The sequence below is a fragment of the Scardinius erythrophthalmus genome (assembly GCF_964197995.2).
Source record: "Scardinius erythrophthalmus genome assembly, chromosome: 1".
Taxonomy (NCBI): Eukaryota; Metazoa; Chordata; class Actinopteri; order Cypriniformes; family Leuciscidae; genus Scardinius; species Scardinius erythrophthalmus.
This window is the reverse complement of record NC_138221.1, coordinates 45,695,608-45,708,547: the sequence shown is the minus strand read 5'-3', so window position 1 is coordinate 45,708,547 and position 12,940 is coordinate 45,695,608. Positions and strand designations below refer to the sequence as shown.

Genomic DNA, 12,940 nt, shown 5'->3' with positions numbered 1-12,940 from the left:
GTAAGCACAGCTTTCTATTTCATTTAAGTGATATTAAGTTATGTTTGTTTTTTAATTTTATCTGTATTTACCTGCTGCTATTACTTTGTCGACAGAAGCTTTTAGGAGCACAAGAGATCTATTCAGTCTATTCAGGTGTAATTGTACATTAAAGTACTGTATATAGGCTAATTCTTAAAATATTGTATAGTGTCCAATGTTTTCGGAGAATATTTGTTTATTCATGATGATTCTTTTGCATGTTAGGCTCTGATTAGGTGTGATATATTCAGCCGTCAACATTTAAAATTGTAAATATATTTTAACAATCATCAACCGCTTCAATTGTGACTTATACAACCAGTCAAATGAATGTAATTGAAAATATGAATTCAAATAAATTTACATTCTTTATTGTCACTAAAGCATATATACAAGTATCAAAGTGAAAGTCTTGGATGCAATTATGTTGTGACCGGAAAGACCAGAATCCACAAAACATTAACTGCATAATATACATGTAATGCACAGTGTTCTCATGATATACATTACTATACAAAATGCACAATTACAAATACAGAATACATATTTAAAATTCATATACATTTTAAATGATGCAATGATTCTTTGAACAGTTCCTGTTGCAGTAAAAGTAACAAAACAGTGACTGGATACAAGCAGTACGAGGATAGTCCACCCAAAACATGAGGATTCTCTCATCATTTACTCACCTTCATGCCATCCCAGTTGTATATGACTTTCTTCTTCACATAAACATAGACAAAGATTTTTGAGGAAATAATCCATCTCTGTGAGTCAATATAATACAAGTGGATTGTAACCCATGTATGTAAGACAGTTGTTCGGAAGTGATTTAATAGTTAAAACAGTTTACATTATTAGTAATTTTCTTGTCTAGCCTATTGTTTCATCCACTGAAGTCGCATGGATTACCATCACGGTCACTGTGTGTGGTTTTTAAAGCATCTTTAGGACTCACAGAGATGGATTACTTTCCTTACAATCTTAATTCGTGTTTATCTGTAGAAAGAAAGTAAAATGCAGCATGAGGGTGAGTAAAATAAGAGAGAATTGTATTTTTGGGTGAACTATCCCCTTAACATTCCTATGCTGTTGGTATGCTAATCCAAGATCAGCATAGACTAATAAGAATAAAGTGCAACCTCTTGTGTACTTGTGAACTGTGTTTGTTTTAATCTAGAGGAAATTAAAATATTTGCTATTTTATATTAAAATAAAATAAATCAGGTGTCTGAAGATCAAGATCCCAGTCATTCAAAGGTGATGTGTCTGAACAAAGTAAGATTATTGTCTGATAGGGACAGTGGATCTCTGGTACTATCACTCCATCAGCATCACTCTGTGACAGCATCAGAATTTTGTGTATGGAAAAGTTGCTCCACTCCCTGGAAAATGAGAGGAAATGTATTATAATCTAACAATACAAACTGCTTTGAACTCCCCCAAACAGTAACAAGTTGCAGACTTAAAATGTTTATTTCAAACAAATTATATAAATGTTTTAAGGGATTTTACAGTACTAAATATTTCCCTCGGAGTCATGCAGCATTTATCATCTGTAATACTGTTGTGTAACCAGTAGATGGCTGTATAGCCCTATATATAAACATATATCCTGTGTATTCCCTAGTTGCTGGATGTTTTCAGTCATAATTACTTGCATGTATTAAGTTTTTAATTTGGACATATATTTATTATTAAAGACTATTAAAGATTAAACATTTTTCTCAGAAATGTTCATTTGAAGTGCAATTTTTTTGCATTATTATTAGTCAAATATGGACACAGAAAAAGCATTTTGTTACTCATACTAACTACATATCTTTATCACACAAAAGTAATCAGAATAAATATTGCGACCAGGGCGATACTTCAAAGTAATTGAGTGTTTACATATTACGAACAGAGATGTGGTCTGTGGTCAAGTCGTGTCTCTCCTCTTTCAAAAACTCTGCATTGCAAATTAATCAGCAATTGAGAAATTCAGGTTTAAATAGCTTGGCATGCTAACTAATGCTAGCTAAATTATTGGCATGGTAAAAAAAGGCTTTACATTGCCAAAGTTGAATCAGGCAGTGATTGACAGCGCTCTGGTCCTATGGCATTGGTCATTGACTGATACAGTACTTTTTGTACTGTAGGCTACAGTACAGATACTGTACAGTACTCTAGCCCAATGTTGTTTGGGATGGCTGGGGGGAAATATGATCTAACCGAAGACCGTAACTGAATGTAGATAAACAAGTCATGTAATGATAGGGTTAACATTTAAATCAAGACAACACAGCTGTATAATGTTATGGGCTCTCACTGAGCAAGTATTATAAATATTAATACTTTTTTTTTTACCACGAGTAGCCTGGCTATCCAGTATCCTTCCTGATAGTGATGATGACTAATGATAATGATATCATTCGTCTGTACTATTCCTTCTATAAGAAATCATCTCAACAATGTGTAGCAGCAAATAAATACAGATATAAACTTAATATCACTAAAATGAAATAGAAAGCTCACATCCACACATAAACACACCACTGACGTCTTCACTTCCAGGTGAAGAAGCTGTCAATCAAAAACTCAGTAGCCAATGAGAACACACGAAAACTGTAAACGAAAACTTCAGAAGCGTAAATGAAAGCTCTGGAAGCGCATTTGTAAGTTCAGATCAGCGAAATATGATAAATAGTTAGCAAAACATGCAGTGTATTAAAAACGAAGTCAAAAAATTTGCCTGCGATTTATTCTTTTTCAGTTTCAAATATATTTTATTCAGTTTCAATTTATATTTTCGTTAGTTTCTTGAAAAGTTACGTTCATTATTATTGGCACAAAAGTAATTCCATAGATTTTCCCCATTAAATGCCAGCAAAGCAAAAATTTGTGATTTGCAGTAGGCCTACAGTTTTTCTCTCTCAAATATTACGAGAAACACACGCATTTTATTTATTACACACATACAAACCACACTCTGACATCCATACCATTACCAACACACCCACACAATTTTAGCTGCATAATTTATCAAATTGGCTCTACAGAAGCAGAAAACCAGAGTAAAGAGAGTAGGCTATTTGTTTTATAGGCCAAACCTGAGAAAATGGCACCATCTGGTAAAAAAAAAAAAATATATATAGTTAAATGGACCTGGGATTAACCAGTTTTAACGAGGACATTTGACCTTTAAGTCCTGAGTGTAACTTTTGTAAAATAGATTTATAAGAGAGTATGGGGGAGAAATAGTAAAATTACAATACAAACTCAAACTTGTGCCAAAATGCAGTTATGTATGCAGAGTTACACAATTCTAAGTCCAACGTGCTTTTGTTCGGCGGTGTGCAGTAGCATCACCATGTGATGTAAAGAACTATGAAAATATTGATTGTTGACATTGAAACAAACAAGAGGCCTCATTTTCTGCACAAGTTAACATTTGTTTAAATTATTACTTAAAGCAACAAATTAATTTGCCTCCAATCACCCAAACAGTTTGTATGTCAAATGGTAATTTTTTTAGGGCACACTTATGCAAAGGGACTTCACTACTCTAACATGGGGTTAAAGGCCTTGCTCCTGTATTAAAGACAGCTCACACATGCTTCCTAGAATTCAAAAACAATGGGTGCTCTTCATTTCTAATTTGCTCCAACCCCCTTAGAAATGACAAATGAATTGAAGGAAGGCTACTTTGGAATATTCGAGCGTCACTTCAAATCATCAGCTGATGTCCTCTTGAAATATGCCAGATATGGTTTATTTAAACTACAAGGTAAAATATTAGATTAATTGTGACTGATGTAAAGGGGGAGGGAGGGAAGTGTATACATGCACAAGTTTTTCAACAAGACAACTTCCACATAGGATACACCTGTGTATTCTCACGTATAGCTCCATTGGAAGCCATCTCACTCCTCGTTCCTTGCAGTGCAACTAAAGAATTGAGATTATTCAAGATGATTTTTTTTTTTAATCAATTGAGGTCACAGGCTGGAGGACTGAGGAGCGAGGAAGCATCAATTTGATGATTGAGAAGCACCCAATGTTCCAGTCAGCAGTAATGAAATGGTTACAAACACCGACTGAAATTGTAGATCATCCAGTAACAATTAAAACAGTATGAGAAAACTTTATTTTGATATTCTGCAATCGGTACACTACATGGGACTGAAACCCTGGTCCTTGACTCTGATGGGTCCAACAGATGCTCTGTCCCACCACCAATCTGAAGAAAGTGAGAACACTTAAGCAAATGACCATACAAACATTAACGTTTGCAAGCTTAAAAAAAAAAAAGTCACATGCCTTTACGTAGCTGATCACTTCCACTCCTAATGCCACAGGTTGCGTCACAGCAGCCACACACCTGATCATCCTCATCAGCAGACACCCACCTGTCAGACAAACCAAATATTAAGTCCCCACACACTAATGTTTTGAAGTAATTCATATCAGTGAAAACATACCTATTAGCAGAGAAGGAGCAAGCTTTCTGCTCAACATTAGTAGGGTTGGATGCTGAAGCCACCTTGAGAACACAAGCAATGTAGACCTAGAAAAAGCCAAATTATTTGTACACTCCATGCCAACATGCACCCAAACTGCTAATCCACATACATACAATTCCACTAATCTCTTGCTGGAATCTGAACGTCACCAACTGAAACTGCAGCTTGTCAGTTTGAGTCCGGGGCATAAAGCGAGAGCCTGAGCCTGTGAGCTTAGCATCAACTAGACACCTAGGGTGGAAGAAAGTTAAATTCAGACATTCCATGATGCCAAATTGTGTAGTTCTTGAAGGACCTCTACTGACCCATTATTCTCAATAAAGGAGTATCTGGGTGTAGCACTGGTATCAGGGACTGAAGTAGCCACACAGCTATCAACAAACACACGAAGAGGAATGTGGTTGTATGACCTCAGTGAAGCCTCAATATTAATGGAATCACCCAGGAAGTACTGATTAGAAGGTCTTTCAAATCTCCAGTCATCTGCAAATAAATCGTTTTAGACCAGGTTTACAAGCACTGGCATGTTACAAACATTTACATTATACCAACCAGTCATGAGCTTGAGGGAGAAGACCAAGAGTTCCTCCGCAACTATAGTTGAGGCGTATGGGGCCCAAGTGGGCATTAAGGCGTCGCTGCTCACATCAAGCACTCTGTCAAGGTATAAAGAATCAATCCCCTTTTAGTGCAAATTATAGCATATTCTGCAATTTTGAGTTAACTGAAATCTTACCTTGGATAATGACACTCGATACCAACCACCGCACCACTGCTCCTGACAATAGGACCACCATATGAAGCCTCTTGTGGGGTGTAGATAATGTTGAACTTATAGACAAGCTCATCCTCAGTCACCTAAACAGAAAAGTTAATAGAAGAACAGTCACATGGACGGTTCAGAACACCTATGATTGTCACAACTGAACCTTACCATTGATGTGCTGCTACATCCATGCAGTTCAGACTCAAAGATCAGCACTTGAGCAGAAGAATCCTCTCCAGTTGCAGTACAGCCTCCCAGTGTAAAACCAGAGGACAACAGTGGGTGCCCAGTCCCAAAGAAGTCCTTCATCACTTCCACATATAGTGAATTCTCTCCACACTGAGCAACTACACTGTTGGCAGGGACAGGAAAAGGCAACTCAAAAGGAATGTCTGGCTGCGGTGGCTCCTCTGGTAGACTGGGAAAGCTCCACGTCAGTTTCTCCACTGGACCCTGCAACAGCTCTTTTAATTGAACACCCATAAGATCTTGAGAAGGCTTCCCAAAGTCAGTCCTGACTGGTGTCTGGACAGGAAACTGAGCGGGAAACCTTTGTGGTGCAAATACAGTGTTACTGGGAACCAAAGACATCCTGTAATCAGCCTGTTGAGAAGCTTGAGCTGATGTTCCTGGCTTAAACTCGCTTGGACTCCAATTATCTGCTGCTCTTTCTCTCCATTGTGCTTCAGAAAATCCAAGTGCAAAAATAAACACCAATCCAAATCCAACCTGCCAAAACCCCATTATTGCCAAGCTTGTTTCAATGACACATTGGGTGCTACCATCCAAATTTATGCAGATGTCAATCAGAATGGCTCCACCTCTCTCCTGACAAGCATAATTTTTCTCTGCACCTGCCAATTTACTCAGTCAATATAACACAGGTGAAAGTCATTGATTCTAAATGAAGAACCATATAAGGACATGTTGTTAGTAGCTAAACCAAATAATTGCTTATTTTATCATAATGACAGATCAATTCCCTGAAACACAAACAACCCAAAGTCTTTTTGTGTCTTCCTTTTTTATTCATTCAGAAACATGGCCACAGACAGAGTTGTACACTATTCAAAATAACAAAGTTTAGTATGTTTCAGGTTTAGATTTTTACAAACGTTCTTCCCTCACATCAACAGCAATCAGGGACTGAAATGGAGAAATTTAGTTCAGAACCAAAGGAATGCAGGATCATAACATTATTTTATTATAGATTTACTGATATGTTTTTCATTACAACTGTGAGTGTTTGTGAATTCAGTGTCATTCTTTCTTGAACTATACTATATGCTGGTCAGCAACAAAAGACTATAATCTGAACAGTCTACTACAAAAATTGAATTTAAAATATTAACAGGTATGAACAAAAGACAATCTCATTAATGACCATTAAGAGCTTAAAAAAATTTTGGTGTTTAAAGCATGTTTAACAAACTCCATAGATTTTTATATCCAAATATCTATACTGAAAAACATGGCAAATGTAGTAAATCCAGATTACATTCACACACATTCATACATGTGGTGAGCGGGGCTAGTTGTAACACACATGGTTTAAAACTTTCCACACATGCCTGCATGAGGAAACTTGGTGTATTTACTAGTTGCCATATCAACACTAAATAGAGATTTTTATTTATTTTATTTTTTATTAAAAAATCTTTGTAAGAAATCACTGAACATTTATTTAACCATAGCAAAAGTAAATTTCTCACTGAAGTTGATTTGTGTTAATTTAAAATTCGACAAATCGAAAAAAATATTATTTTAATCTTTTATCTGTTATTTAACTAGCAGAAGACACTAGCAGGGTTTAAATTAGTTGCGCAGGTGCAGGGGCACAACCCTATTAGAACTATGCTATTCTATACTTTTATAAAATCTATTGAGAAGCCATGAGAAATAGATGAATTAGGGCTGAAAGCCAATGTTCAGAAATTATTCATTATTATTGTTTTGAACTATGCTGTATAGCTGTTTTTGTTTTATTTTTAATCATTAAAAAATCCCATTATTATTTGAAAAAGTTAATAATTGTATTTTATTGATAACATATTTTAGTTTGTCATGTATATATTTTTTTGATTATATCAGATAACATTTTAATCTGTCATATGGTCATGTTACAATGTGCCCCTCACATGTTACAACATGCCCTATATGGGGCATGTTGTCACATTTTACTTCCATTCTTTCAGGGTAAATCAAGAAAAAGATATACACTGCATTAAAGAAACAAAACCATATAATTTTACTAGACATTGTGAAATTAATGTGGAAAAGAAATTCCATGAACCCCAAGTGGATTTATACAAACTGAGAAAGTCAAAATGTTAGTGTTATGCCCCGCTCTCCCCTACACATGGTTCTTTAAAGGTTCTATACAGTTCTATTTAGAACTGTATCATCCTGAAGAACCATATTCTGAAATGGTTCTTTGTGTCAAAGTTTAGGGTTCTTTATTCCCGCCTTTTTGTTTTTCAAATCTGTAACTGTCAAAGCCTCCACACTACTGGTTTTCTGGAGCTCATGCTGCTGTACAACACAGGCTGCCAACAAACTCTCAAAAGGTAAATGATTTCTATCTTAAAATGTCTATAAATTTTAACTTTAAAAATTGTAACTAGTTTCCTATCAATTATGTCTTTTTTCTCTTTTTAGTTTAACAGAAAATGTAAGTGTGAGCAGCTCTGCTCAGTTAGGGACACTCATCTTCTCTTCTCCACAAAGTAAGTAACAGAGATATTGAATTTATGATCCATATTGTAAGAATTTTTAATTATTACTTTATGCCTAAACACCCAGTCACAAGAAAACATCAAAGCTATCATGACTTTATATCACTTTTTCCTTTTAACACCATTTTTGCACATTTTGGCCTTCATAAATATAATTGTTTTTACATAATCAATTGGAAGAGACAAACTTTAACTCTTAACTCAATTGTGTATTTCAGGTGCTGTCCCGTATCATAACCTCATCGTCTGCAGAGAGAAATTGTCACTCAGAATGCACACATAATGAAGGACATAAAGACATCATATATAGAGAGCATTAAGATATTTCACTGGAACTTCATTACATCTGTATCATATTTTTGCTACAATTTGCCATGTCAATAAAAAGTAGAAGTACCTAATTGAAACAACATCCTTTTTTAATATGTAAAACCCAAACAGAGGCAACAAAATATAAGACCAGGCAGATAGAGGACTAAAAAAAACCAATATTCAATAAATAATATAAAAATAATGTTAATAACACTAATATGAATAATATGAAGATACTAATATTACTGAAAATAAACTATTATTAAAAAGGTTAATTATATCACCATTAAGGTATAGCACTCTCAAAGCATTGTTCTTTATGTAACCTTATTATAAGGGTTCTATTTATTACCAAAAACGATTCTGCTATTGTTACAAGCCAAAGAACCCTAATTTGGTACGTCCAATCCTGCTCCTGGAGGGCCACTGTCCTGCACAGTTTAGCTCCAACCCCAATTAAACACACCTGAACCAGATAATCAAGGTCTTAGGCAGTTCCAGGTAGGGGTGTTGAGGCAGGCTAGAGCTAAACTCTGCAGGACAGTGGCCCTCCAGGACTGAGTTTGGACACCCCTGGTTTAGAACCTTCTTTTCTTAAAGCTGCAGTATGTAATATTGACAGCTAGTGGTTGAAATGGGTACTGCAGTCCAAATTCAAAATATTGGGAGAGTGTTGTTCCCCCGCCCCCTCCTCCTCCTCAGACTCAACGCTCACGCGGGTTGCCAGATTGAGGACGCAATACAAATGAGTGCAATTCACAATACAAGACGTTGAGCCTTACACTGTGTGTTGATGAGCTGATTTATCCATGTTTTAATGTGTGTCTGCTCATAGAGCTTATTATGGATGCAGAGGATTTTTAGGTCGGGTACAATCTGCAATCTTTGACCCGGCTCGTTTGCAGGCTTCCATGGCTGCAATACACTTGCTGTGTCTCAATTCGCCTACTTATACTACGCCCTAAAAGTATGTACTCTTTTTGTGAAGAAAAAGTAGATAGCCTACTTTTGAGTGTGTAGCAAAAAAGTAGACAAGCTTTGGGACATACTAACACGTCAAACAATTGCGTCTTTAACGGTTGCTCTCTGTTGCATCCTGTCACAGTAAACTGGCCTGTCAATCATCTTTTCACAGTTAAAATCCTCCACGTTTAATTTAATTTCACGTCCTACCATATAGGAGAGAAATGCAGTGGCACGTTGATCTGCAGTCGCGGAGAACTCTCCTCATATTAATGTATAATGATGCATTTAAAAGTTAATGGCCAAACGTATCTTTATAAAAGTCCACATTGTTATTGCAGATGAAATATAACACGGATAACATTAAATATATATATATATTTTTTATCAGGTTAAACTTTGATTAGTCACTCAAACCTTTTTCGAAACCTCTCACTGTCGGTCGTGCATATCCACTATGTTCTGTAGTTTTTTAACACTTTTTACTCGTGTTTGTAGTTCTGAACTGGATCCTCCTCCAAAGCGCAATGGGTTGTGGGCAATATTAGCTGTTATATTGAGCACGGAAATAGTAGACCATCCGGGGACTTCTGGCATACTCTTTTCAACATACTATGCTTTAGGACACACTTATTTTATTCTCACATACTGTTTAGGATGGATAGTATATACATTGAGACACAGGGACTGTGTTTTATGGCAACTGGCAACCTGGGGTGTTGAAATACTACTGGGTAAATTGGCAGTGGGCGGAATCACACAGACGAAAACAAAAACAGACATTCCCGAAACGCACATTTCAAAGTAGAATAACTGGCTGTAGCATTGTTTTTCAGAGAAACAGGTATGTTTCCTAAATATCTGAAACATATGGTATTTTTATGCTTTAGAATAGTCAAAAAATTACATACAGCACCTTTAACTGACTGATTGTTGCATAGCTAAAGCCATATTCATGTTTTTTTGCATTTTATAGCACGTCATTTTTCACACGACCACATACTGAGCCCAGACATGTGTACAAGAGGGAGAGCTGTTTTAGTAGAAATGACCATGCCCACTTCAAACATTTTGGCACCCTGTTGTAAAAGTAAATTAAAATTGACAACCAGACTCCAGAGAATCTTTCTGCACAGGTTTGGTTCTGATCAGACAAAAAAAACCTAGAACTAGCTCACAAAAGTAGGTTTTCTTAAAAAACTGAAAATTTCACCAGGATGACATCAAATCCAATATGCTTTCTGTCAAGCATTCCAATGATATAACACTGAGCCTGTGACAAATGGTTTATGAGTTCTGAGCCATTACATACTTTTGATCACAGTGGCACCACCATCTGTTTCCAAAAGTTTCAAGTTCTTACTTGGAAATTCTATCAATTACAACAGGGTTTCAGCATACACACTTGAACCCCCAATAATAAAGCAGAAGCATCCAGTAAGCACCAGAAAGGATATGCTATTGAAATGCCCTTTAGTGTTGTAATAGGCCTAGCCCCACAAATGACTTGAGCAATATGCCCCCCCCCCCACAAGTGGGCTTTTTGTTGTGCATATCTGAACAGAAACCATGTAAACTGAATAAATTTGTAGTGTAGTATGTGCAAGTACAGACAACAAAAACATTACCACATTTATTATATTAAACATTTATTAAAACATGACATTTCCAGTTATTTTTGGCCATAGCCATAATCTTTAACGTTGATGGGGCCGACAGATGCTCTTTCCCAGCGTAGATCTGAGGAACAAATGATTAGTGAGAACTAGAGCCATGCATGACAATAACAAGTTACCAGATTTAAACCAAACCTGTAAGCAGTTGATCACTTCCACTTCTGATGCTACAAGTGGTGTCACAGCAGCCACACACCTGGTCAGAACCATCTGCAGACACCCACCTGACAAAACAAACCCTCAGTTAAGTTAAAGCAACCAATTACCTGTACGCTTATCTAGCATGCAACATACCCATTAGCAGAGAATGAACAAGCTTTCTGTTCAGAACTTGGAGAGGTTGCCACCTTCAAAATGCATGTGATGTAGACCTGCAGAGACAACTGTTTGTACACTATGGCAGCATATCATACAAATAGTTACAACTACAAAACATACCAGCCCACTGTCTGCTTGCTGAAACCTGAACGCCTCTAGCTGAAACCCTAGCTTATCAACTTGAGTCCGGGGCATAAAGTGAGACGTGGAGCCTGTGAGCTTGGCATCAACCAGGCACCTGTGAACAGAACCCAGTTAGAAGTCACAACCCTTCTGGAAGCTGGGATACATGAGGTAGCACCTCTCACCCATTATTCTCAATAAAGGAGTATCTGAGGACAGAAGCAACGTCAGGGACTGCAGTAGCTACACAGCTGTCCACAAACACACGGACGGGAACATGGCTGTACAATCCCACTGATGCTTCAAGATTTATCATGTCACCCAGGAAGTACTGGTTAGAAGGCCTCTCAAATCTCCAGTCATCTGCAGACAGGAAAGAAAAAGTCTTAACAGATGATTCACAAGCATACTGCAAATCTGTTTGGCCTACACCAACCAGTCATGAGCTTGAGGGAGAAGACAAAGACTTCCTCTGCAACCTTAGTTGAGGCGTATGGGATCCAAGTGGGCATTAAGGCGTCGCTGCTCACATCAAGCACTCTATCAAGGTATAAAGAATCAATCCCCTTTTAGTGCAAATTATAGCATATTCTGCAATCCTGAGTCAACTGAAATCTTACCTTGGATAATGACACTCGATACCAACCACCGCACCACTGCTCCTGACAATAGGACCACCATTTGAAGCCTCTTGTGGGGTGTAGATAATGTTGAACTTATAGACAAGCTCATCCTCAGTCACCTAAACAGAAAGGTTAATAGAAGAACAGACACATGGACGGTTCAGAACACCTATGATTGTCACAACTGAACCTTACCATTGATGTGCTGCTACATCCATGCAGTTCAGACTCAAAGATCAGCACTTGAGCAGAAGAATCCTCTCCAGTTGCAGTACAGCCTCCCAGTGTAAAACCAGAGGACAACAGTGGGTGCCCAGTCCCAAAGAAGTCCTTCATCACTTCCACATATAGTGAATTCTCTCCACACTGAGCAACTACACTGTTGGCAGGGACAGGAAAAGGCAACTCAAAAGGAACGTCTGGCTGCGGTGGCTCCTCTGGTAGACTGGGAAAGCTCCACGTCAGTTTCTCCACTGGACCCTGCAACAGCTCTTTTAATTGAACACCCATAAGATCTTGAGAAGGCTTCCCAAAGTCAGTCCTGACTGGTGTCTGGACAGGAAACTGAGCGGGAAACCTTTGTGGTGCAAATACAGTGTTACTGGGAACCAAAGACATCCTGTAATCAGCCTGTTGAGAAGCTTGAGCTGATGTTCCTGGCTTAAACTCGCTTGGACTCCAATTATCTGCTGCTCTTTCTCTCCATTGTGCTTCAGAAAAGCCAAGTGCAAGAATAAACACCAATCCAAATCCAACCTGCCAAAACCCCATTATTGCCAAGCTTGTTTCAATGACACATTGGGTGCTACCATCCAAATTTATGCAGATGTCAATCAGAATGGCTCCACCTCTCTCCTGACAAGCATAATTATTCTCTGCACCTGCCAATTTACTCAGT

The 12,940-nt window shown here is 37.5% G+C and overlaps 2 protein-coding genes across 3 annotated transcripts; both read right to left on the bottom strand.

The window, feature by feature from the left end:
- Positions 1–2,931: 2,931 nt before the first annotated feature.
- Positions 2,932–6,293, bottom strand: LOC308707261 (zona pellucida sperm-binding protein 3-like). The gene is made up of 8 exons (XM_081393576.1): positions 5,461–6,293; positions 5,263–5,384; positions 5,079–5,182; positions 4,832–5,009; positions 4,640–4,757; positions 4,485–4,570; positions 4,324–4,412; positions 2,932–4,243 (listed from the first exon to the last, which is right to left on the bottom strand). Exons 1-8 carry the CDS (start codon positions 6,034–6,036, stop codon positions 4,176–4,178), a joined length of 1,341 nt encoding a protein of 446 aa, XP_081249702.1. The 5' UTR covers positions 6,037–6,293; the 3' UTR covers positions 2,932–4,175.
- Positions 6,294–10,644: 4,351 nt separating this feature from the next.
- zp3e (zona pellucida glycoprotein 3e) lies at positions 10,645–12,894 on the bottom strand. 2 transcript variants are annotated; one of them, XM_081393704.1, is made up of 9 exons: positions 12,733–12,894; positions 12,238–12,567; positions 12,040–12,161; positions 11,856–11,959; positions 11,605–11,782; positions 11,417–11,534; positions 11,273–11,349; positions 11,114–11,202; positions 10,798–11,042 (listed from the first exon to the last, which is right to left on the bottom strand). In XM_081393704.1, the coding sequence occupies exons 1-9, from the start codon at positions 12,811–12,813 to the stop codon at positions 10,975–10,977; spliced, it is 1,167 nt and encodes a 388-aa protein (XP_081249830.1). In that variant the 5' UTR covers positions 12,814–12,894; the 3' UTR covers positions 10,798–10,974. The 2 variants fall into 2 exon arrangements, with proteins under 2 accessions (XP_081249829.1, XP_081249830.1); XM_081393703.1 differs by having other exon boundaries at positions 10,645–11,042; positions 12,238–12,893.
- Between the last annotated feature and the right edge of the window lie 46 nt (positions 12,895–12,940).

Excerpts from the sequence above, each read along its gene's own strand:
- zp3e (XM_081393703.1), bottom strand. The coding sequence starts at position 12,813 with ATGGGGTTTTGGCAGGTTGGATTTGGATTGGTGTTTATTCTTGCACTT. Across the intron at positions 11,203-11,272 it reads TGTTCATTCTCTGCTAATGG|GTGGGTGTCTGCAGATGGTT; the intron begins GTATGTTGCATG and ends TTGTTTTGTCAG. Across the intron at positions 11,043-11,113 it reads AAGTGATCAACTGCTTACAG|ATCTACGCTGGGAAAGAGCA; the intron begins GTTTGGTTTAAA and ends TTTGTTCCTCAG.
- LOC308707261 (XM_081393576.1), bottom strand. The coding sequence starts at position 6,036 with ATGGGGTTTTGGCAGGTTGGATTTGGATTGGTGTTTATTTTTGCACTT. Across the intron at positions 5,385-5,460 it reads GATGTAGCAGCACATCAATG|GTGACTGAGGATGAGCTTGT; the intron begins GTAAGGTTCAGT and ends TTTTCTGTTTAG. Across the intron at positions 5,183-5,262 it reads ATCGAGTGTCATTATCCAAG|AGTGCTTGATGTGAGCAGCG; the intron begins GTAAGATTTCAG and ends ATACCTTGACAG.